Genomic DNA, 25,567 nt, shown 5'->3' with positions numbered 1-25,567 from the left:
AGACTCAAGCAAACCCTTCTCATCTGGTTGGTTCATGAACATCTTCAGCCGCAACAGGTCTGTGCCATGCGCGACAACAAAGCTTTGGGAGGACAAGAGCGGAGGTGCTGCACGAGTGGCTGCTGCATGCAGCTCTTTGGCATCTCAAGACACATTTCATCAACAAACAAACAAGGGGCGGCGGGCACAGAGTAGGAAAATCTCCTAGGATAACAAAAGAAGCAAGGCATCCATGACAGTATTGCAGTAACATTTCTTTTTTTTTTTAAAGTACACTCTCATGTTCTTCGTGTGTGAACGCGTGTGTAGATATTTCACACTGAGACCAGCTTCCCTTCACCACATGCTGCTGCTGCTGCTCCTCCCATCAGCACGCGCAGCCGCCCTGGCTGCTGCGGGGGGGCTCCTTCAGGTCGGCCGTGTTGTTGTTGGCCGACGGGCTGACGTCACCGTTTGGACTCTCGTTCATCTTCTCGCAGATGGCGTCCACCAGGCTGTCAAAGACCTGCTTCACGTTGACGTTGTCTTTGGCGCTGGCCTCAAAGAACTGGAAGCCTGAAGTGGGAGCACAGAGACAAAGACGTGTGGTATAAAGCTGGCGCAGGAGTGGGCAATCCAGAGGCCACAATGAGTTCTAAAATGTGACAGAGGGGAGGAGCAGGTGGATGGAGTGTTTTGGTGAACCACCTCATAGGAGGAAAAAATATATCATGGGATATGTAGAAAACATTTCCCAAGTAAATGTTTGCCCACTGTGGGATCAACAAAGGTCTTCTTCTAAAACATGCGCTTCAATGTCAATTGAAAATTAACAAAAGTGTGACAACAAAATATGTTTCTTTAAGACCGACAAGCAAACAATCTCGTCCAAAATCGACTATCCTACTGTAATAGCTGAGTGCCACGATAAGTACTGTAGAAATATATATTTTTTTAATTGCAAAATTCCATGACTTATTTTATTATTCTATTTATTTATTCTTTGTAAATTGTGTTTAATCATAGCATTGCTATATTTTATTTTAATTTTCAAAATGCACTGTGTTGAGCTGTGCTCCAAATTTCGTTGTTTGCACGGTCATACAATAACAATAAAGGCTTGACTTGACAACAAAATCAGCGTCTTTGTGGCACCACGGTATTTAGCTCTTTATTGAAATGACTCTTGAAACATTTTGCCATCCTCCAACATACAGGATCCTCAACTGTTTTATTTTCTCCCCATAACCAATCAGCTTTCTATAGAGGTAAGGAGCTGGGAGGTGCAAAACAGCTAAGTGTGTGAAAGAACAACTAGAAATAAACACAGTAGAGGATTAAGATTGCTGCTAAAATTGTACCACTGATGTTGCTGCAGACACCAACATGAAGAGCTCGCTAAACTAATACCGACAGATTGGACTGATGTACTTGAAAGTATTTGACTAAAAGCATCGTCCAATCAATATTTACTTTGAAACACTTTCATTAAGGCTCTTACCCTAATGTAGAGGCAGGGTGAATGAAATGCACACAGGAAACATTGCATTTGACGTGGAAGTTGAGCCATATCAGCTTTCACTTCTCTTCACTTCTTGTCAAATGTGTGATTAAAAAACAAAAACACAATGTGTGTGTTTGCATGTGTGCGCTGCTGACCGAGTTCTGTGGCCAGCCTCTGGCCGTCCTCAGCGGGGACCTGTCTGTCCTCCTCCAGGTCCACCTTGTTGGCCACCAGCACCACCTGAGCGTTGCCCCATGAGTACGTCTTGATCTGGGTTGCCCTGGTAAACATCAACACAACATTCACACACACCAAAGTGTTGCTCTTAAAACCCCATGCGTTGTGTATTGATTTGCTAATTGAACCGAATTGATGGACACACTTTTTTTTAAATGAAAAGGCCATTGTGTCATATTTAAATACATGTTATTAGGCTGACATTGCATAATGTTTCCATATTTGAAATTCATTACAAGTCAAAATCATCAGGGTAGATAAAATGTGTTCAACTAGTTTGTGCACAGTAAAGAATGAATTGTCAAGGTGGTAGTGAAACAAATATACGATCAGAATATTGGAGCTGAATGACTTCCATTTGAAGACTGGAGTTTACAGTGATGTTTGAAATTTCTAAATGTGCGTAAAAATTGGAATTTGAATATTTTGACAGTGCTGTTACGCTTCCTGATGCGTGTAGAGGACATAATGCAAACCAAAAACAAGACACTGAAATACTATCAAATACTCCTCAGGAAATAATTCCACCCAGTCTCTTAAAAATGAGTGGAAATAAATGTGGCTTAACATGGTTTGCATAAACCCTTCAACTCCTTTAAGGTCCATTTGTAATTTCTCCTTTTATGGACCGTGTTGCAGCAATGTTTCTGCCATTTGACTGACCTAGCGTAGCACTGCATTCACGTTGAGGACTTCAGTAAACAACACCAAAAAAAAACAACAACAATAAAAACTAACAAAACTAGGCTACCTACTCCCTTGAACAAATCACAAGCTGAGATTTCCACACGGTGTCACGGTCACGGCTGCACCCACCAGTCCTGCACAGCACAGAAGGACTCCTGACTTGTGATGTCATACATGAGCAGGAAGCCCATGGCTCCTCTGTAGTAGGCGGTGGTGATGGTGCGGTAGCGCTCCTGCCCTGCTGTGTCCTGAAATGACACAGCACACGTCACATCTCTTTGACTCCTTCTGCTTCAAGGTCCCACACTGTGAAACAGACATCATTTAACTTCAGAAAAGTCTGCGCTAAATCGAGCAGCTCTGGAAATCTGCCCTTTGTGACATCACAAAGCGCACGGAGACCTATGTTTCGTCGAGGACATTGATCACACCTCTTTGCCTGGGGTTCCGCTCTCTGACACCACCTAGTGGTTGCTTTGCATTTGTTCCTTTCCATAAACCTATGGAACAAATGTACAAAAATCTTTGCAGGAGGCTACAAACAGAGGGCTAAATCCGCTTATTGTATTGGCCTGTGTCTTTTTGCTTGGATGTTGTTAGTCATTGTTACGGAATTCAATTTTGACCGTACGAATTCTTCCAGAACTTTTCTTTCATTTTCCAGAGGAGCGTCCGCAGTGGGATTGTGTGTGTGTGACGAGGGAGCAGTTTGCACTGCAAGTCGCAGGTGAATCATTAACTCTTGCAACAGGAGACAAAGAGGAAAAAAACCCAGCCTTCCCGTCAGGCGCTGATGGCCACCGCGCCCTCTTAAACACACCAGGATGTGCTTTGTGCTCACACGCCTCCTCGCTCCCAGCGACGAAAATAAGCTGCGGAGGAGAATCTCTCTCTCTCTCTCTCTCTCTCTCTCTCTCTCTCTCTCTCTCTCTCTCTCTCTCTCTCTCTCTCTCTCTCTCTCTCTCTCTCTCTCTCTCTCTCTCTCTCTCTCTCTCTCTCTCTCTCTCTCTCTCTCTCTCTCTCTCTCTGTGGAAGCAAAAGAAAATAAAGAAATGTTGAGGAGCTCCCAAGACCCGACGTGGCTGCGACTGAACCAGACGACATGAATGCGGCTGTGATGTTGGTGATCCTGGAGAGCTGCAGGGGAAGGGAGGGTGGAGAGAGAGAGAGAGAGAGGGGGGGGGGGGGTGGCTGTGATAGTCGCAGCGTGAGGCGCTGCCGACGTTCTCGCACTCTCCCAAAAATAAGTTGTTTCTAATGGCTCCCGAGGACCCCCCCAAACAAAAAACAAAAAAACACAAAGTGAGAGCCAGCTAAGCAGGAGCAGCGCACACCTGCTACGCTGGATACATTAGGCCAGTGGTTTTCATAGACATGTGTTGTATACATTGGCGAATCTCAGCTATCAATGATTTCTCACCTATGACTGTTTCTCTTTGTCCATCTGCTTTAAAAAGCAAGAGTGAGATATTCCTTATTTCTCATGGATTATGATGATTTTGTTTTATTATGTTTGTGTACTTAATTAGCTTCCACATTGGTCTCTGTACAATGTGCAAAGTAGCCTAATGAACTTGTTCCTAACACCACGATTGATTGTAAATGTAATAGTGGCAAGGGGTGGGTTTACAATAAGCCTTGGCTTCTGACTTATCCTTTTCATTAGTATGTCGTGAAAAAATACCCAGTTTCTCCTAATTGGTTGAAAAAACAACAATAATGTTCCATTGTCGAGCAACAATGCTTTAAAAAGCCTCTTTTCCTCCATCAGTTCTTGCCAGGATATCAGCTTCGTGTGCATCTAAACAGGCCCTGGTTTCACAAAGAGCACGTAGAAATAAATGAAGAGACTATATATATAATATTTATTAGGCTAAAATGTCTCATTTTATAATATTTTTGGTTGGTGGTGTGCCATGGGGATTTTGTTTTCAATGTAAAAAAAATGGTATATGTGTGTATGGTGGCTCATAAAAGGTTGAATAACACTGTATGAGGCTGTGAGGAAAAAAGGTGGTGGTGGTTGTGGGGTGGGGTAGGGGGTGGTGTACTTCTCTCATCTCACAGCGACCCCTCCTCCCCCGTCTTTCCGCTAACATCCACCAGCAGATCCGTCTCCGGTGTCAGTGTGATGCGGTAAGCACATTCAGCAGCAGCAGCAGCAGCAGCAGCAGCAGCAGCAGCAGCAGCAGCAGCAGCAGCTCCGATGCAGCCATGCATCTTTCATGAAGCCCCGCCGTCTGGGGACCGTGTTAAACATCAGCTGTCATTAACTCCACGCTGTAAGATATTAGTTTACGCCTCGCCCGTGACAGGCAGCCAGGCAGGCGACCGCGTGCGAGAGGGCAAGCGAGACGTGAGCGCCCGAGGACGTCTCGTCGCGCAACAATGTTATTAATCACGCCGTCGCCGCGGCACAGCGCAGGCACAGGCGTCCTTCCACTGAAACGAACGACAGCTCTGGCGCGACAGACGAAGCCGAGGCCGCCGCTGCACTTCTTCCTGTGTCTGCTCTTGTGTTAAGTCAAAGGGGGTCAATGGGTTTAAATGTGGAAGAAGGGATGAGAAACTGCAGATACACACCACTGTTCAGGAGTTTGGGGTCACGGACCCATTTTCTTCATTGAACTCCATTCTAACCAGCTTCATTACACAATGATCTAGAATGCTCTGCGATCATTATGAGTGCAGGAAGATCAGTCAAATTGTGCTTAACAAGTATGGGAACATTTCAGTGTTGAATGAAAACCTTTTCCAAAGTCTCATTAAAAATGTTGGACAGTGTGCAAAATTCAGTGTGAGCACACTAACAGTCGGCTGTTTTAAAGAGCCTGAAATATAAACCATGATGCTTTGATCACTCTTTTATGCTTTGGCACACACAACACAACTAAGTGTGATTATATAATACGAGGGTTTTTTTTTTTGCTTTTTTTTTTTTTTTTTAAATGTTTCCTTTTTTAAGCTATCTTAAAGCATCCAACTTGTATAACGATGGCCGCATATTGCACACTGGATAATCATTCTCTAAAATCACATTCACTTAGACATTCAAGGCAACAACTGTCAAAGCCATCCCATAATGTCTTCAGCACATCCTGACTGATTTTCCTGCACTAGTGATGTTCTCCAGTAGATTATTCCATGAAGCTGCTCATAATGGAGTCCCATGCAGAAATGAGTCAGTGAGCCACAACCTTTGAACACTAGCGTGAGGCTAAATCTAAATCCTCTGAGATTTATTTGCGTTACTCCAGTGTTGTAGTCTATCCTCGCACAGGAGACGGGACGCTCACATCTCAACTCCTCTTTGTCAACGACCCGACTTCTGAGCGGCTGTTGTTTTGAATTGGCCTTGGGATTTCAAAGCCAATTAGTTCCCTTTTGAGTTGTGATAAGCCGAGTGCAAGTGCTCACAAGCTGCACTTAGAAGACTCAGAGAGGCGAAGGCAAAGTGGAAAAACAGGAAGTGATTTGCAGACGGAGCTGCTGTGTGAGAGACTGATGTGGACGCAGCAGCAGCAGCAGCAGCAGCAGCAGCAGCAGCAGCAGCAGCAGCAGCAGCAGCGGCGGCGGCGGAAGCAGAGCCTGACGGTTATGAACTGGCACCAAGGCTTTTGTTGGTGGGCCTATACGCCTCTGTTCTCCTGGTGACTCATTCTGAGTTTACTTAAACACAGAGGCAGTGACGCATGTCTAATATATAGAAGCCTCGAGCTGCAGCGCCCTGCTAACAAATATGCATCTTCCAAGTTTTGCCTCCCCTTTCACAAACACCAATGAGGTCTGTTGGCCGGATGGACGTGTGAGATAATTCCAAAAGTCCACAAGCAAACAAGCAACAGGTTTTTTTTTTTTTGGTGCTCCATGCATGAAGTGGATGGCGGTGCAGACGGCCCGTCGGTGAGTTTGCACTGTCATGGGGCTCGACACAGTCTGGTTACTTCTCAGTTTTTGACCTGAGAACGTGAAGTGGTCTGTGCGCAGTTCACACGTGCACCCTGACTTCCTGCTGTTAAAAAGGCAAACCGGCCAATGCAAACACTTGAGAGCGCGGAGGAGCACTTCTGCCGGCTTAGTTACGCCTCATTTACAGGGCAGGTTGACTCTGAATCGGTGTCACAGTCACTGAGGGTAAATCCAAAGCAGTTGTTGCCTCCTACACCGCTTATCAGTGTTTGGAACTCTCGACTTTCAGTTACAGATAAAAGTGTCACGTTATTGCTGTTCAATGTTCCTGTTTTTTTTTTTTTACACTTCCCAGTATTTTACACCTTTAAGAACTTATTTGCAACTACAATTTTCATCTTTTTCTTTATTTCTTTAAACTTCTATTTGAACTGTCATATGAGCCTTAAACAAAGCATCCAATGGACAACAAAGAGCTTTAGACCGAATAGTCTATCCTTGTGAAGTAGAAATTTAGTGCAAAATGCCAATATCTAAGTCTAGGATACCAAACATAGTCCACAAAAATTCTTTTTCGAAGCACAAAATTGCGATGAGGGTTACTGAAGGGCAACAACTACAGGGCTGAACATTTTCCAAAAGCTCACATGGCGCCAACAAAATCAGTAGTGCAAAAAACATTTTCTTACCCAAATCTGAAGTTTGACCCTCTTGTCGCTCCTGTAGGTGGTCTTCACTTTGAAGTCGATGCCCACCGTGCTGACGAAGGCGGAGGTGAAGGAGTCGTCTGCGTAGCGGAAGAGGAAGGAGGTCTTTCCCACGCTGCTGTTGCCGATGATCAGCAGTTTGAACATGTAGTCAAAGTTCTGGTCGGCCGCGTCTCTCTGATCCTGACCCGCCCCCGGGTCTCTGGCCAGCGCCATCTGTCCAATGAAAATATTCCTCTTTGTTAATGGATCTTTTAACGTAGTCAGCGTACGTTTGGTTGAGGTTTCATTTAAGGGCCTCCGGAAATCGTGTACGTAGATTTTTGGGATTGTTTTCAAGATGTATCAGCGGAACATTGCAGTCCAGAGAGAGGAAACGATGAAGACATTGTGCCACGATGGAAATAGCAACGCACTGATTAACACTGACAAGCTTCGTGCGCACGAGACAGGCAGAGAAAAGAAGGATGACGCATGGGACCATTAGAATATTAAAGTGCAAGTACCATCCTGTGTTTGTGGTTGCAGCAGACTGTGCTACAGGTACGGTCCTGCTCATAAATGATTCATGTACAGTGACTCTGCTTTCATGCACTGCAAAACGACAACGTCTCGGAAAATTGTGGAGGACTTCAGGAAATCTGAAAGTGTTTGATAACATCATATTGTATTTTTCCTACAGATTTGATGATCAGATGATTTCACAGTTCTACCTTATTTAGCACCCCACCTTTATTTCCCCTTATTTCAAAGTTAAACACACTGTATGTTTGTGTAAAATCAAAAAAGAAAATGGAAAAGGGCTTTTATTTTAGGAAGGCATCCGTAATATAAATGACTTTCTAATTATGTATAAAGAAAGTTAGGCAGAATTAGGGCAGACGTTTTTCTCGCAATGCTGTAATGACCCCAGAGAACATGAATGCATGATTACCATATTAATAGTATAAATATGCTTCTCATAATGAGGAGAAAAGGTCACATTTGGCTTTCGACAAACCCAGTAAGAAGCGAGTCATTTACAAGGGTCAACTGGCATTAAATGGAACATTAAATACATGTCTTCAGTTAGATAAAATCACCAGAATAAGTAACTTGTGTTTTGCTTTGCTAATATGAAGGGTGGAAGCCATACGGCACCGCGGACATTTACATTCTTTGCCAGATGCTTTCTTACAATTACAGGTACTACCCAGAAAATTAGAATATCCTGAAAAGGTTGCTGTATTTCTGCAATTCAACTTAAAAGGTGAATTTGACATAGTATATAAACAAATAATATGCATATTTATAAGAATTTTCTGAGTTTGTGGGTTTGTGGTTTTAATTAGCTGAAAATCTTAATCAGCAAAGTTACAACAAGGAACTGCTTGAGATGTCAATTTGCGTGTAATGGCTTAATAAAATTTGTTGCTTTCATCTTTTATGTTAAATTGCCAAAATAAAACAACCTATACTTGATATTCTAATTTTTAGGGTAGTACCTGTACATATTAGGAAAACTGTGCGTGTCTTTAAGGAAGCGTATTACGCAACGTGCCACAGGTGCAGCTAAGAAACGACCTATTGAACTTCCATCTTGGGGGTTATTGATTTGACAAGACTGATAAATAATTCCAGCTTGGCTCCACGGCCGCCGATGGTCCCATGCTGCCTTGTTTACGGACTGCAGCGTCGGACGTCAGGCTGAGAAATCTCTGCTATTTCAGAATTCAGGTTGCTGCTCGCAACGTGTGAAATTTATAGCCGAGGCAGCTGTTGATGTTGGTAAATGGGGTGTGCCTTCTATGGAGAAGAGGCCCAGTGACAGAGCTCATCCCCGCGCCGTGAATCACCACGCTGCTTCCATCAGTCAGCGCCGCCGCTCCCTCGCACCGCCTCCTGTTAAGTAACTTATGGGACGAGCGGATGCTGAGCGGTGGGCGAGGGGGGCCGATAGATCCTGGGCCCCCTGACGCCGTGTGTCATCCATCACCGGCCTGACCGTTCATCGACCCACTGACACTTCCATTTAGACACACACGGCCGTTTGTCTCCCTTTAGCCCCTCTCATATTCATCCATCTCTGCACCTCCACCCCCCACGCCCCCACCCCCCCGCCTCCGCCCTCCCTCCGCCATGTCCAGTGGTGCAGTCTCTACGCGGTACGCAGGTACACACGCAGTATAACCGCTAGAAAAGGTTCCGTAACTGGACAACCACTAACAAAATTGCGCAAAGATACGTATCAGCATGATTTTTTTTAAAGACACAATATTCACTTTCTTGTTGAATGTATTTGTGGGTTTGCATCACTTTTGCACTTGATTGCTCAAACTTGTTGTTGTGTGTTAATTATTTGTTCATTTTCTCCCTATTTAAATACATTTGTCTTGTGACTGCTGTTCATCAGTTAATTAAAGTCCAGCTGTAAATGACTGTTACGTTAATATATTTTGTTACTTACAATACATTTACATTTAGACCAGGCATGGGCAAATTACAGCCCGGGGGCCATATGTGGCCGGTTGAACTTTTTAATCCAGCCCGCCGAACCAGAAGGGATGATATTAATAGCATTTCCTCCTATAAGGTAAGGCACCAAAACATTCCATCCATCTGCTTCTGCTCCGCCCTCTCTCTCTCACACACATTTTACAACCCATTGTGGCCCCACCAGCCAAAAAGTTTGCTCACCCCTGAATCTAGACAATACATAGTCAGTCTTTCGTAATCTCACTTATATGTGGATGCATACTTAATGCATTTACGTGGTTGGTTCGTGCCGTTTTGTAGCAGCTACTGCTTTCAAACAAAATCAGAGAATACTCATTCTAATCAACTGGACTACACCACTGGCCCAGTCTTCATCAATCCAGACCCAGCACCCCTCCTCTCCTCTCCCTTCCCCGCCCCTCCCACCACCGCTCCGCTCCCTCCTGATGGTTGATGTGTCTCCGGAGACCAGCTCAACGTTACCGCTGCCACCATCAAGGGAAGGTGGAGCTGGCCAGCGTGCTGCTGCTCCTGCCGCCGCCGCCGCAGACACTCAGCAAAAACAGGCGACGTCCACGCATGCGCACACAAACCACATCAGGAGGAAAAACTGGCCTTTAGTTGTGTTTTTTTTTTATCTGCCGCTAGAAACGTTCACTAAAGCGGAAGAAAATCCATCACAATTCTTGTATAGAGCCGAAGGAGTCGCCGTTTCGGAAAAAATCTGCAGCAGTTTTTGTTATGCGACACAGAATCATGACACTTGTTGACGCAAGATGTTCGTATTTCTGAGTTACGCCTTGACAAGTTTACATCGTAAGATGTGTTGCTGTAGCTTTACAATAAAATGAAGTATCTCCTACCACCTTGCCAAACACCTCTTCAGTTTTGACCAAACCCTCCTAAAGTGACTCGGAAGCCCGAGTTGACTCCACTCACCGTCGGTGTCAGTTCGCGGGCCGGGCTACCAGCGGTCTTCCAGCGGTCTTCCAGCGGTCCTCCACCGCTACCTGAGGCCGATGGGTGTGAGCTGCAGTCGGCCGCTCCACCTCCGGCTCCCCACGCTCTGCACGTGCCTGTCACCGGGATACGCACCGTGAAACTCGCGGCAAGTCAACAGGAGCGGGAACGGAACTTCCTGCTAAGACTGTCAAAATAAACCACCTGGCTATTGTTTGACAGTTGGGGGAATTAAAACTCTCATACCCCCCCCCCCCCCACACACACACTGCACTTGCTAGAGTGAAAATCATTTAGATAATTAAAGTTCTCTCCAATAGAGCACTGCGTTGTTATGATCATACAAATGACTAAATCTGATACAGTTTCAATGCAAGTCATTTCATTGTCACAATAGCCACAATTATATATTATTAATATAGAAATTAAAATATGTAATTAAAACAACGCCAGTATAGTGACTTGCACACTTTTCCACATATATTCGACTTTAGATGTTTATTATTTTGAAGGTCAAACACTACGACTTCCGGATTTATTCAGCACCTTACTGCGCTCTTGACGCAGTTCAAACACTAATTCTAGGCAGCCGTGCACTTGTGTGTGTAGAATGGCGTGGCTGTTACGCACTACAAACGCGTCCCAACTCATGATCTCTCGGCTAAATCGGTCCTTGTTCTGCATACCGTGGATAAAAAAGTAACAGATGACCTGTGACCTCTAACACTACAAATATGAGACGGTGAATTTCGAGACAGACACAGCCCATTGAGGACAAAGTTGCTTTAAAAAGAAGAAAAAAAAGAAAGAATACATTTTTAGCTCAGACAAAACAGTTATTTTCTTTATAGGCAACAGCCATCTGACTGTTCAGTTGTGGGATGGCTCACAACCCGAGACATTTTATTCATGTACGGACAGATCATCCTCACTTGTGCTTGCAACCTCAAAAGGCTAGTATTGTTCAGCTCTGTTTGTTTTTGTGCCATTAGTCCTACTTGTGAAATTGGGGCAGAGTCATTCATGTTGCAGCAGGAGAGGAACTCCAGCCCCGGGGGGACTTTGAGTGAGATGATGTTTAACAATGTTCCTCTTGACAACAAATTGCCCCCCTAAGCTTTTATCTTCCCCCAAATTATAAATAAAACAAACAACAGGAGTGTCAGCCTTGTCTTGCATGTTACTGTACTGCTAGGCAGCTTTAATAAAACACAATGGCAACAACAAAAAAGTCAAATTGGAATCCTAAACTAAAGGCTGGGATCAACAACATACACGAGCAACAGCACACAACCTAGACAGGCTTCTTTGATTGTGTTAAAAGCAAGCAGGACTACTTTAATATTTTGTTAACGTTCAACGTAATGTAATAGTGTAACCCACCAACTCACAAAACTTAACAAGAAAACAATTGAACATTATTATTATTTGATATGAGCTTCCTACGCTTTAACTGTGACGCAGCGTCGCTCTGGGTCGTTGCACACCCACAACCTGTGGAACTCGTCAACGAAGGGCCGCACGAGGTCTCTCTCCTCTGTGACGATGACGTTCTCAAGGTTGCTCTGCACTGCTGTCAGCGTCCAGTTGAGGGAGCCTGTGATGAGTCGCCGTCCATCTACCACGGCGAACTTGTGATGCATGTACACTGAGCTCTTGTCGCAGCGTACACAGATCCCTGTGGAGCAGACAGGAATAAGAGGGAGATGAAACCTTTGTGTTCTCGGCTTCATCAGTGGTGTCTTCCTTCACGGTTAGTAGGTGAAGAATATCAGTGAGGCTGAGGTGTTAAAGGTCCAGTGTGTAAAATTTGGCTTGATTTATGATTTTTATATTGGTAGAAGCTCAACATACCGCCCTTACACGCACGAATAAAAGGGTAAACTAGCAGGACAATAAAAGCAATTTGGTTTTCCTAACCTGACAATGGTTCTCATATACACTAGCAGTCAAAAGTTTGGACACGCCTCTTCATGCAATTTTTTACAATTTCTTTACAACTTTCTACACTGCAGATAGATACTGAAGACATTAAATATATGAACAAGATATGTGTAATCATGCACCAAAGAAAAACACGTTAAATAAGGTTAAATAATAAAGATGCTTTTGATGAAAGGTGGCTATTTTGAAGAATTTAAACATGAAACGTGTTTGATTCATTTTACACTTTTATTGTTTCCTACATAATTCCATGTGTCTTCATACCTAGTTTTGATGCCTTCAGTGAGAAACTGCAATGTCAATAGTCATGAGAATGAAAGAAAAGACATTCATTTCATAGAATGTGTCCAAATTTTCTTGCTCAGTTAACTGCCATCAGTGCCATCAGTGGCCTAAATACCAAACGCACTGTCATGTGAACTACTGGCCTTTAATAGCAACCTGAAGACCTGAATTACTTTATATAGTAAAAAAAAAATATATATATATATATATATATATATATATATATATACATATATATAATAAAATAAATCATTTAGCACATTCTTTATGGTCTGTCTCTGTCATCAACAGCTTTGATAATAGTTTGAATTTCAGGTGACAAATATTTACACATCACTACTTTTCCAACTTGGTCTGAACAAAACAAATACTGGCAATTCAAACGATTTTAAACCGATCATTTAGGTGTGTATAGACATGGACATCCTTCAGCTTTTATATCTGCCATATCTTTTATCTATCTTGTGTATTTTTAGACAGTTCTCCTGATCTGTGAGGTCAGAAGGCTGCATATAAAGGAGGAATATTTAATCCAGTGGAGATTTGAACTACGCTGACCACTGACAGCCGGTGCAGCCAGAGGCGACTCTCTAGTGACAGCCGCATTCAGACATTCTGGGGTTAAGGGCTTCTGCAGACGCTGGCAGAATGTAATAGAGGCGCTGATTGCTCCGTGCGCCAAAGTAGTTCTCACAAGGTTTTCTGTCCGCACGCACACACACACACACACACACACACACACACACACACACACACACACACACACACACACACACACTTTGAAACACTTTCCCTAATGAAATTTGCTGTCTGGTTGCCAATTCCTTACTTAGTTAATTCTTGCCGAACCATAGGCAGCACAAGTAATTTATGAAATGCGGAGAGTGAGAGTGAGAGATCGAGACAGTTTGAATCGGACATGTGGCGCAAACCTTCCAGAGCACCAAGTCCATTATTACTGTGACTCATAGGAGATCTTGTCGTGGTAACCTCCATTCTCAGTGTCAGATCCCATCATCCCTCTATTTACCAGTGAGGAACCCGGTGAGACTCGCTGAAAATGACTGTCTGAGAACAGCGAGTCAGCTCCTTCGGATGAGTAAGACCTTCCAGTATTTCAAGTCACATCTATTTGTTTAAAGGCCTCTTTCATCTCTGTTTGACTTTTAAAAATCAATATTACCCCTATAAAAGATAAACATGTGCCACCAGGGCCGCGTTTTTAGGTCTTTGGCGTGAGAATATTTGATCACAGCCAGTGTCAAAGGCACAACTCTGGAGTGAAAAACCTGACAATAATTTGAAAAGAAGCAGATTGTCATTCTTTACCGGCACTGCGGAGGAGCCCAATCTGGGAACCAGAGATGGCAGTGTAGTCCTTGTCAGAGAGGACTCGCACAGTGACGCCTCTCTTGTGGAGCGTGAGCACGGCCCTGCTCAGGTTCACGTTGGAGAAGGCGAACACACACAAGTCCAGAGTGGAGGCAGCAGACAGGATGTGTCGGAGGAGACGGGAGAAAGAGGTCTCAACACCGTGAGGCAGCGAGCACACACAGGAACTGGAGAGGGAGAGGAAAAACAAAACAGGAAATGAGTCTTCCATTATATCATCTGATGATATGATGCTATAAAACAGGCATGGGCAAACTATGGCCCAGGGGCCATATGCGGCCCCTCATGCCTTTTCATCCAGCCTGCCGAACTTGAAGAAATTATATTAATAGTCGGTAAGTAATAAAGTATTTTAAAGTACTATTTTTTCTGTGTTTTAAGAGTCACTTCAATAAAGAGCTGAATAGCGTAGACACATATTTTGTTGCCATGCTTTTATTCATTTTCTATTGACAGTAAAGCACATGTTTTCTACATATCCCATGATATATTTATCCCTCCTATGAGGTGGGTCACTAAAACACTCGCTGTCACATTTTACAACCCATTGTGGTCCCCCCAGTCAAAACGTTTGCCCACCCCTGCTAGAGAATATGCCTCCATGTTAATATCATCCTTCACTCAGGTTTTTCAGGCACTGAGAATAACTAGGGAACATACTATACTTCTGACTTACAAATTCTGTTTAAATTACATTAAGCCAAGGGAGAGGGTTTGAAGATGACCAGGGAAAAAGACATGGTGCCAAATCTAATGTTCATTTTTTTCCTATTGCGTGGTCTATTTATTTTTAATATGCATTTTTCAAAGTGTATAAAAACAGTATCAATAATGTTATTACAATTACAATATGGTACATTGAACATGTGATATACAAAAAACATCTCTTTTGATGATCAAACTGCACTTCTCTTACTGCGGTAGCGCAGGGCGGAAGATGTGCTCCACACAGGCAATCTCAGAGGGGAAGAACAGAACCTCTTTCAGGGTTCCTCTGGACCTGAGACGACGGATGAGCCGGACGGTTACGTCCACACTTAGGGCGAGGGCCACCGCACCCACACCGAGCACCTTGGCCGTCCACATCACTCACTTAAAAACAATACTTAAAATCATACAAAAAAAGGGGGGAAAAAAGTCACAATAAATCAACGACAACTCAAACCCAGTACAGAATAAGCAAGAAGAAATTGTGTGTGTGTGTGTGTGTGTGTGTGTGTGTGTGTGTGTGTGTGTGTGTGTGTGTTTTGCATCATACCACTTAAAACAAACAGGTGGTTAGCAGGTAAATGCAGTCAGGACCAATATATTGTAAATACTGTGATGGCATATTTAACATGAATGTATTAAGGTGACTATACAAGTCAAGTCAAGTCAAGTCAAGTCAATTTATTTGTCAATTTCACCACAGAAAAGCACAATTTTTATCATGGAAACTAAACAATATATTTCTTACATACATACTACTACACAAGAGTACGACTGGTCTTTTTTTCCTTTTTTTTTTTTAAGAAAGGGCACGCATCTTAATTTTCAATAATTTGTCATGAATGTATATTATAGATATATGAAGCTAAATGGCAGTCAATTAGCAGTCAGTGACAAATAAAGGGAAAAAAACGCTGTTTTGTCAACAGCTTAAAAAAATGGGGGTTGTTAGCTTATTTAAGATTTTATTAACTACATATGATCAAAGTGTGATGGAAAGTAAAAAAGAAACGCTGGTAAATCATTTTAATATCACCCGGGCACTGTGTAAAACTTCACATTTCCGGCTAAATAGGACACGTGTGACAAAAACACACAAAACCTGACCTCAATCCTACCGTTAAACAAACAATTTAAACGGAGTTTACGCACCTGCTGCAGAGTTAGCTTCTATCGCCACCAGGCGGGGAGGAGGGAGCAGCCTGTGTGTGTGACGCGGTGACGCCGCTCCATTGCGCCGATTGGCTTGATCGACAGGCTCTTCAGCCAATGGCTAAGCGCAAAACGGGCGCGTCTCCTCCAACCACATAACGCCAAGAGTTGCAGCTACCGGGTTCTCCTTCCCATGGAAGCTTTTCCACAAGTGAGTAACGCGTGCGTTAACGATGTGAATTTAGAGTCACTTTTAAAGTGACTCCAAAGATTAGACGCTGCCGCGAAACGTTTTGCCAAGTTAAGCCGCTCACGTCGTAACCGAACGTGTTCAACAACGGCAGTTCAATTAAATCGCGTGGACGTTGTTAACTGTTTTAATGTTGCACTTTTGTTCAAACGTAAACATGCTAATGTTAGCCTGCTATCACAAACACGGTGCGATGGTCTCTTAGCCGAAATGCTGCGTTGTCCATGTTCAACATTTATCATCATTCACTGTCTACACTGACTTATACTCATAATCCTTAGAGATTCGCCACTGTGTACAATGGGTCGTCGCAAGTCCAAAAGGAAAGCCCCAACGAAGAAGAAGATGACCGGAGACCTGGACACTCAGTTCTCTTGCCCCTTCTGTAACCACGAGAAGTCGTGTGATGTCAAAATGTACGTCATCTCCCAGTCGTCGTTCTTTTACGTTCTTTTTCGAAGTTCTTAACCTGTCTTTCCATCGTTCTGTTCGAAGGGAGAGGAATCGAAACACTGGGATAATATCGTGCTCGGTTTGCCTGGAGGAGTTCCAAACTCCCATAACCTGTATCCTTTCACACACCTGGATGTTACAGTTCATCACTGCGTCTCCCTTCTGGCACTAACACTCGGGTGGGCAAACCTTTTGACTGGTGGGCCACAATGGGTTCTAAGATTTGACAGAGGAGCAGATGGATGGAGTGTTTTGTTTACTCACCTCATAAGAGAATGATGGGATATGAAGAAAACGTGCTTTAATATCAGTTGAAAATGAACAAGCGTAACAACAATATATCTGTCTTTGAAGCTCCACAGTATTTAGCTCTTTATTGAAATTACTTTTAAAACAATGGCGGGGGGGGGGGGGGATGATGAAATGATAAATTTTATGACTTACCTACTATTAACATTTGTATGACCGCCGGATGAAATAGCTTAATGGACCGTAAATAGCCCCTGGGCTGTAGTTTGCCCATGCCTGCACTAACACATAAAAATACACGGAACTTTTTGAACAGCTTGCAGAATAATGAGAGAACACATATGAAATATTTAAAAAGATAATGAAATAGATGTACAAAGTTGTTTGGCCTTGTGGATCAGTACCTTTAATTTGATGCACATCGAAAAATATTGAAGATATTTGCACACATGTTGCTATTGATTCTTATTCTTGTGCACTGGCTGTGAGGTGGTGTGTATTGGTTTGGTACTCACAGACTGACTGACAATACACTTTTTTGGAGGATTCATCTAGTATTTAATTGACAAATAAGGCCGTTCACATCTTTAAAAAAAAAAAAGAACCCTTAATGGCGATCATTTTATTTTTTCTTAACCTTGGAAAAACTGCATCCCCCATTTAACAGTAATGTTTTTCCTTGGTTCCTGACAAATGCCATATTGATTGAAAATGTTATTACAACTGGGGGATGATTGCTCACCCTCGGCATAATGAACAAAATACCTTCCCAGGAGTCGTTTACGTTGTTTTCCCCCGCATCGATTTCCGAAGCCGGTGTCATTTTACACTTGATGTGAACGGCACAAGCCGCAAGACTCCTCTTCTTCTTAACCGCTCGCTCCCCAGATCTGTCGGAGCCAGTTGACGTGTACAGTGATTGGATAGATGCCTGTGAAGCAGCCAATCAGTAGGACACATGTGACTGAATAAAGTGGACGCAGGGTAGAGCAGCGCAAGCTGGTCCAGTGCCTGTTACTAACAACCCAGACAGACGACATCTGTGAAACTGACTGACTTTATTGTTCGCTGGTTTCTATTGGTTTTGGAATTCATAAAGGCATTTCTTTATGGGATTTAAGCCCAAAGCTTCTTTTGAAGCTTTCCTGTCGTCTCCAGTCAACAATGAGAAAATTTCAGAGCAGTAGTTTTTCCTAATGTTTTTTTTTCCTCCTTCCCATCATCATCTTTTGTTAGGATTATGATTTTCGTTGTTTTTTTCTTCTTTTTATTAAGATGTTGCAGATGCTGCTTAGGCAAGTTTTTAGAATATTAGCTGTCAGAACTTTCATTTAGTCAAGCTGTAGTTTCTTTTGCACTAGCAAAACGTAATTTCATCCCAAATGCTCCTGAGCGTCAGAGATGGGTACAAGTCGATCTCGCCAGGAACAGGTGAAACCAGCGAGTGCTCGTTCCCTGTAACAGAGTCTGACAGGAGCAGCAGGATCCAAGCTTCCTGCCAGGCTGTGCAGTGCAGACACGGGGTTGTGTTCGCTGCTATTGTCAGCCACCACTCTAATGCCTCTACTGCTGTCCCAGTGTTCCATTCCAAAGCTTAAAAATAATGCAGGGAAAAAAAATAAGCTTGAGTTGAATATTATTTTGGACACAGTAATAAATGATAAAGAATATATGCATTTTCAAGTTAAACCTGATTTTGAACTGAAGCACCGGGTCTATGTGTTTTTCTTTTTTCTCCAGACAGCCGTATGTTGCGAACGTTCACCAAAATCAATGCTATATTTTTTTAAACAGCGGCTTGACGAGTGTGAGTTTGGAAATAAAGACGCAATAGAACTTGAACTTGGTAAAGGTGTCTGAGTTTTATTTTCCAATCATGTAAATGCAATGGACTTCAACTGCATGGAAAAGCAGATGTTGCATTTTTTTCACAAGTAATTTCGATCACCAGGGAGACGATATTTTAACACCACTGGGACACAAAATCCACTGAGAGGAACCAACTTTGTTTATCAATTTATCAAATCTTAAAGAAGCAACCACAGCCGAAACCAAGTGCAGTATTAAACATGATCTGCGAATAAATGGAGGGATAATCTCAGATTTACTGTGATGGAGACTTCCTGTTCATAAAAAAAGAAGAGATTAAACATTTCCTTTTAACAGATTTTCCAAGGCGTCAGTAATAAGCTGAAAGTACTTCAATGTTGAACCTTTCAGCAGGAGTTTTATATGGTTTCAAAGTACTTTAAAATAGAAAGACAAAAATTATTAATGTCATTCAGTCCAGGTCAACATTGAAAAATAGACAATTTTATTCAAGAACTTTTCCATTGCTCCTCAACTACACTGTATGACAGACCTGGAGACGACATATATCCATTTCAGGGATGAGACAGGACATTTTTAACATGACCGACTGTTTCCTACCAGTTGTGCTATAATATTAGCCACATTGATATGCTGCAAGTAGGCAGTCAGTGTTTCGTCAGTGAAGGCGCATCTCCTCCAGTGTGCGGTGAAACGGGGCTAGGGCAGGGATGGGTTCTAAAATTTGGGGTGGGGGGGGCGGAGCAGGAGCAGATGGATGGAGTGTTATGGTGAGCCACCTCATATGAGGAAAAAAATATATTATGGGATGTGTGGAAAACATGTTATATCAATTTAAAATGAACAGCAATGTTTCAACAAAATATGTGACTTAGAAGCCCTACGGTATTTAGCTCTTTATTGAAATGACTCTTAAAACACTGAAAAAAATGGATGAAATACAGCTATTTTATGACTTGCTATTAATATCTATTCAAGTTCGTGGGGCCGGATTAAAAAGCTTAACGGGCCGTATACAGCCCCCAGGCCGTGGTTTGCCCATGCTTGGACTACGGGCTGTGATGGAACCTCTTGAATTTGAGGTATGATTTTGCCTTCACCCTAAGACAGCTGGGATAGGCTCCAGCAGACCCCCGTGACCCTGAATAGGAATAAGCGGGTACTGAAGATGAATGAATGAATGATTTTCTCTTCAAATGCTGTCAAATTCAAATAAATTTGAGTTAAAAAAAAAATCCGCAATTTCGCAATAGCAAAAGCTACAGCTTTAAAAAAAAATTGCTATCGACGAGAATTGTTAAAAAAAAAAAAGAATCTTTTGTTAAGAGGTTAACCTTCCATTCAGCAAGCGTGGGACGCTGTTGCGGTTAAAGTAGAAGTGGAGCGCTTTGCGATCCGCTCCCCCCCTGCGGCATCTGCGGCTGCGACCTTTTCTAAGGGGGTCCGGCATCCGTTTATCCCTGCCGAGCTCGGGGATGTAGCGGGTCACAAATGAGAGAAGACAAGAGGTGAGGCTGTGCACCGGGCCGGGGCCCTGAGTGATAATAGATGAGATGTGGAGTGCCCGTCTGGGCTCTCCAGCCGGGTGGGAGGAGTGACTCCATGCATGGACCCCAGCTGGGGAGGCGCTGCTGCAGACGACAAGGCCTTATGAAGCACGCTGGAAGCAGGATTACAAGGGAGAGTGATTATCACTTCAGTTTCTCATCTGTCTGCTATAGGAGAGACTGGGGCTGGTTGTAACATCACTTGTTACAGCCACACTAGGGGGCGCTGTAACGTGATATTGACATCAAACATCCATCCATTTTTAATACGAGCCAGTTCCTGCACTCAGGGTTGTGGGGGTCTGCGGGAGCCTCCAGCTGTCATAGGGTGAAGGCAGGGTGACACCCTGGACAAGTGGCCAGTTCATCGCAGCGCCACAAAGAAAGATAGACAACCATTCACACACACACACACACACACACACACACACACACACACACACACACACACACACCTGCGGGCAATTTAGAGTTCTCAGTTCACTTCACATGCATGGTTTTGGACTGTGGGAGGAAGACAGAGAACCTGGAGAGAACCCACACAGACACAGGGAGAACATGCAAACTCCACACACAAAGGTCCCAGGATGGGAATTAAACCCACAACCTCTCTTGTTGAGAAAACACAAAACATTGAGGTGAGGAGATATTACGTCATTTGTGTGGGTCAAAGTATTTTTTTTTTCATTGTTGGTGTTGTTTTTTGTATTAAAAGCTTGAAAGTTATTGGTCATTTAAAAAGTAAACAATTATTCAAAAGCCAAAGGTCATAACTTTGATTTGAGTCGGCTTTTAGCTAAACTGTTTGTCAAGAGGTTGGTCGGGGTTGGTTGTCTCACTGCTCTTGGGGTTGGTTGTCACATACTCCACTCAAATTGGAGAGAAGTTCAATTTTTTACATTGACGTCGTCCATCAGATGTTTGTGGCGCGTTATGCACCAACTCACTTTTGGTTGCTCGAGTTCCTTGTTAGCTGTTGGTCTTTTATCCCAAGTTAGGTGAGGCAACTTCTGGTCCTATTTTTCCATGGGGAAATCAGTGCAGAAAGAGAGTCAGCATGGCAAACATGTCATAGTCCAAATATTCTCGGGTGATTTTAATCATACACACACATATTAATGTTGGTGTTGTATTTATATTTTATTTATGACATGTTTGTTTTTAATAAAGGCTAGAATTTTTCAGTACTGTAAATTCCTTCAGTTCAGTTCAAGTTATTTATTGTCATTGTTGAACAAAGTTAACAACGAAATTTGTTTGGAGCATCCCCATCACCACTGGCATCAGTACGTAATTTCAACAACTCAAGAGTAGTCACCTGGTTGGTTGAATTTCATGTTTTAAAGACAGGGGCCCATTGATGAGTACAATTAGTGTTTATTATAAAACATGTTTAGTGTCAGTAGCTTGAAAAACTAAACAGTAATGTGTTATTTTAAATCACGACTGAAACCCCATTGAAAACTACAGGGACCGCAAACCCCATCGTGGGGTTTGTATAGTCTTCGATGGTTATTTATTACCGCTTTGTTACAATAAGTGAAAGCGGTGCACATTTCAAGCCAACACCATAAGCATCCAATTAATATAGGAATGACTTTTGAAATATGTTTAGACGATGAGCAATTCATACAAGATTAAAGAAAAAAAAGTGTGACACCCAGCCTCGGTCTCCTCTAAATCTTACCCCCCCCCCCACTCCTCCCACCCCTTTCTGTTTCTCGCTCCTCTTCCCATTCAGCACGCGAGGTCAAGTGTCACCCCGTCTCCGTCGTCAAGGCTGCCAATCACCCACACAGCGAGTGCGAGGCAACCGTTGCCAAGGAAACAGTGATTCGGTTGCTAGGCACCTGGAGCTGTGCTCACAATTGTCATTTTTGTTGCTTGGAAGCGCACGCACGCACGCACGCACGCACGCACGCACGCACACACACGCACTTGCACGCACACACATGAAACCAGACTTAACAGCTTTGCTCAAATCAACAAGTTCGCGCACAAGAAACGCACGTATGAATTGCAGGTGCCGGCGCCGCAATAATTAATGAAAAATCCACTTACGCAGCGAGTAAGAAATCACAGAATACAGCAAACGATACGGTCGCAATTCATCACACGGGCGCATTTGCAAAAAAGCAACGCCAACCTACTATTCCTAATTTACAATGCTCAATAATGCTTATGCGCCCAAAATGTTACTGGAGATGTTTTATTCCGGTCCGGATCGGCATGCCGCATGATTAATCTACCCCCCCCCCCAACCCCCCGCCCTTTAAACCCAACTCCATCCCCCCCGACGTCCACGAATTCTTCAGCCCCGCACCTCGGCTTGATCAATAAAAGGCACAAACATCCATCACTCTGGTTTAAAAATAGTAAAGCCATAAAATCAATCAATCCCTCATTTCCCCGCTGCTTTGTGGACCTGCAGTGAACCCCCCCCCCCCCCCGGCCAGCCAGTGCAAACTCTGTAAGCTCGTATATTCAGGGCTGGAAGGCAGCACATTCTCAACTCCCGTGCACTGGCTTGGCTGTGCTGTGCGTGTGCATGTGCACGCGTGTGCTGTGCGTGTGTGCATGCGTGCGTGGGTCCTAAGTCTTTTATCATGTCAGCCAGTCAGCTGAGCCGAATGCTGAAATGTCAGCGGCGGGTGCGAGCCTTGACGTGTCCTCATGTGTTACTGTCTCCCGCCGCCGCCGCCACGGGCGTCAAACTCTCACACGTTTTCTTTTTCTTTTTTCTTTCTTTCTTTTTTTTTTTAGAACAGGGAGTGGGAGGTGGGAAGTAACTAAGTACAAATACGTTGTTACTGCACTTAAGTAGATTTTTCAGGTGCCTGTGCTTTATTTGTCTGAGGACTTTTTGCTTTGTTTTGGGGTCACTGTTCTGTACGTTTTCAGGAGAGAGAAAAATAAGCATGTTGAAAATAACGTTGGTTATTGTTAGTAAAAGTGCATTCATCCAAAAATGGCTCATGGGTCACAACTATTTGTGATTACAGTTTGGTTGTGCTGTAGTTGAAAAAGAAAAGAAAAAATACCTATAGTATTGAGAGTAGCAAAATGGTCCAGATGCTCATGTGTGACCTCTGACCTTTGAGTCAGACTATTCAGTCCAGATTATTCTGTCACAGCTTTTTCATTTTTGCAAAATGATCACAAATGAAGTTTCATCCATGGCAAAATAAATAAATAATTTGTACTTAAATACATTGCAGAACCTGCACTTTCTTACTAAGTACTTTTGCATTTACCAGTAAGTGAGTATTTGGACTTTTACTTAAGTAGAGAATGTGAGCGCTTTTTGCCACCTCAGCGTGAGAGTGCCTCGCTGCTGCAGTGGGGCCTTTAATGGTGACGTCCCAGCGGGCCGGACAAAGACGAGCGCGGAACCGGGCCGAGATGTGATTCTGCGCCGGTTCGGTTCTGAGGTTTTTGCAAAAGACAATCATCAGCTGATAAGATTGACGGCTCGTGTTCCCGACTGACTAACAAAGAGTGTGTAATCAAGAGGGTTCGGAATACAGTCTGAGTGCCGGAGACTTTTGTGTTCAGCTTCCTGATCTCGTGCTGTAGTACCCGAGATTGGTCTTGGTCTCAAGACCACTTTTTAAGGGTCTCGGTCTACTCTCGGACTCGGAGGCATTCTTCCCCAGTTCCGTCTCGGACTGGGCGGATTTTAGATCGAGACTGGCCAAAACTCAGCCAACACTGCAATGACTGCAGTGATAAAAACAGAAAAGCTTTTGCTTCACCCCCTGAGCCGTGCAGAACTTTGAGGTCTTTCGCAACCACTGTGAGTGAGATGAGGTTTGAGGTCATACATTAAAGGTATTAACGCATTTTGTTCATGCTTGGCATGCCATCATTTTCATTGAAATTATTTATAGTTCATTTATTTTTTTAATTTTATGAAGTAAAAAAGTTGCTGTTCCATTTATGCCAAAGCAAACTTGAATTCATGAAAAGATACTGGTTATTTGTTCTGTTTTGATGTGATTCTTTTCTTTGATATACAGTCTTGGTCTCGTCTTGTTCTCGATACTTAGTCTTGATAATGTCTTGGTCTCGGTTTGTGCGGTCTCAACTACAACACTACTAAGAACTAATGCCCAAAGGCCTATTTTCTTCTTTTTTTTGGTAGCTTTCGCGGGCAGGAGAGCCCCAAAATTGGCGCCCGTTGAAACGGACTGATTCCCTGCGCAGGTGTAAAGAGCGGCACGGTTAATAAAACAGTGATGATAAAACCTCTCCAGTGCTCGGATTGGATTCGGCCGGGCTGCTGATTGCACTCCGCTTTAAAAAAAAAGCCTTTTGATTGAACAAAATAAGCCCCCCTTTTCCTTGAAATAAAAAAAAAAGAAACTCCCCTCGGGGTGCTTAATTAAAAACCACCTCATGTCCATGTCACCTCCCCGGCTCCACTATACCTTCACGTTGCTGCTGCTGCCGCTTCGCTTTTTCCTTTTTTCCTCTTTGCTCGCCGCCGCCGCCGAGGCTTCCGCTCGACTACGCGTATTCTCAAGCAATAACATCCACATCTGTATTATCAACCCAAGAATACCCGTGGTCGAGATCGGAGCAGCACCTCCTCTTTTCCATCCTCTCCTCCTCCTCCCTCCTTCACTTCCTCCTCCTCCTCCCCTCAGCTGTGGAACCTCTTCGTTTTTTCCCTCCCGTGGGCTCTGGAGCGGGACGCCAGCTGCGTGGAGGAGAGGAATTCTTTTGGGATGGGCGGGGGGGGGGGGGACCTACGATAAGAGAGACAAAAGCAGATCATATTTGTCCTTGAATCACAATGCGAGCGCGAGTCACGCAAACACACACACACACACACACACACACACACACACACATACACACACACACACACACGCACACACGCGCGCACACACACACGCACACACACAAAAGCACGCAAGGGTCTTGAGCTCGACGTTCTGCTAATAAGCAGATTGTGGGGCTTAACATGGGAGCCTTTGCACACACACACACACACACACGCACAGTCGGTCCCGATGCATCTTTACCTGCGCCCCACCACCAAGTAAACAGATTGCGCTGCCACCAGCACCAGCACCCCCGCGCCCCCACCTCACCCAGCGCAGAGCGATATCAAGCGAGCGTTTAGCCGAGCGCTGAGGGAGAGGCCGCGCTGGCTCCCCCCATTATCAAACAGCCGTCAGTGTGTTTGGCTGCTGCGCCCAGGAGGAGAGAGAGACCCCCACCAGACAGATGTTCAACACCTCCAACACCCTCCATCACCCCTCCAACACCCCTCCAACACCGCCCAACAACC

General features: G+C 43.9%; 3 protein-coding genes across 4 annotated transcripts in view; 1 reads left to right on the top strand and 2 right to left on the bottom strand.

Moving 5' to 3' along the window:
* The window catches only part of rab3da (RAB3D, member RAS oncogene family, a), a 10,847-nt gene extending 260 nt beyond the window's left edge, over positions 1-10,587 (bottom strand). The window contains exons 1-5 of the mRNA XM_076043487.1: positions 10,438-10,587; positions 7,006-7,239; positions 2,537-2,655; positions 1,639-1,763; positions 1-555 (exon numbers count right to left, since the gene is read on the bottom strand). The exon at positions 1-555 is cut by the window's left edge and continues 260 nt beyond it. Coding sequence (XP_075899602.1) covers positions 368-555; positions 1,639-1,763; positions 2,537-2,655; positions 7,006-7,239 — 666 coding nt within the window. The 5' untranslated portion in view covers positions 10,438-10,587 and the 3' untranslated portion in view covers positions 1-367. The remainder of the gene's footprint in view (positions 556-1,638; positions 1,764-2,536; positions 2,656-7,005; positions 7,240-10,437) is intronic.
* Positions 10,588-11,226: 639 nt separating this feature from the next.
* On the bottom strand, positions 11,227-16,399 carry pld6 (phospholipase D family, member 6). 2 transcript variants are annotated; one of them, XM_076043461.1, is made up of 4 exons: positions 15,940-16,399; positions 14,996-15,184; positions 14,017-14,246; positions 11,227-12,136 (listed from the first exon to the last, which is right to left on the bottom strand). In XM_076043461.1, exons 2-4 carry the CDS (start codon positions 15,163-15,165, stop codon positions 11,901-11,903), a joined length of 636 nt encoding a protein of 211 aa, XP_075899576.1. In that variant the 5' UTR covers positions 15,166-15,184; positions 15,940-16,399; the 3' UTR covers positions 11,227-11,900. The 2 variants fall into 2 exon arrangements, with proteins under 2 accessions (XP_075899576.1, XP_075899567.1); XM_076043452.1 differs by having other exon boundaries at positions 14,996-15,171; positions 15,940-16,398.
* Positions 16,012-18,733, top strand: LOC142899724 (transcription elongation factor 1 homolog). The gene is made up of 4 exons (XM_076043474.1): positions 16,012-16,150; positions 16,471-16,605; positions 16,685-16,755; positions 17,780-18,733. The coding sequence occupies exons 2-4, from the start codon at positions 16,490-16,492 to the stop codon at positions 17,842-17,844; spliced, it is 252 nt and encodes an 83-aa protein (XP_075899589.1). The 5' UTR covers positions 16,012-16,150; positions 16,471-16,489; the 3' UTR covers positions 17,845-18,733.
* The last annotated feature ends 6,834 nt before the right edge of the window (positions 18,734-25,567 follow it).

This window comes from Nelusetta ayraudi, unplaced genomic scaffold, assembly GCF_046127955.1.
Source record: "Nelusetta ayraudi isolate G7.1 ecotype Tasmania unplaced genomic scaffold, CSIRO-AGI_Nayr_v1 ptg000004l, whole genome shotgun sequence".
NCBI lineage: Eukaryota > Metazoa > Chordata > Actinopteri > Tetraodontiformes > Monacanthidae > Nelusetta > Nelusetta ayraudi.
This window is presented reverse-complemented; position numbering and strand designations above follow the sequence as displayed.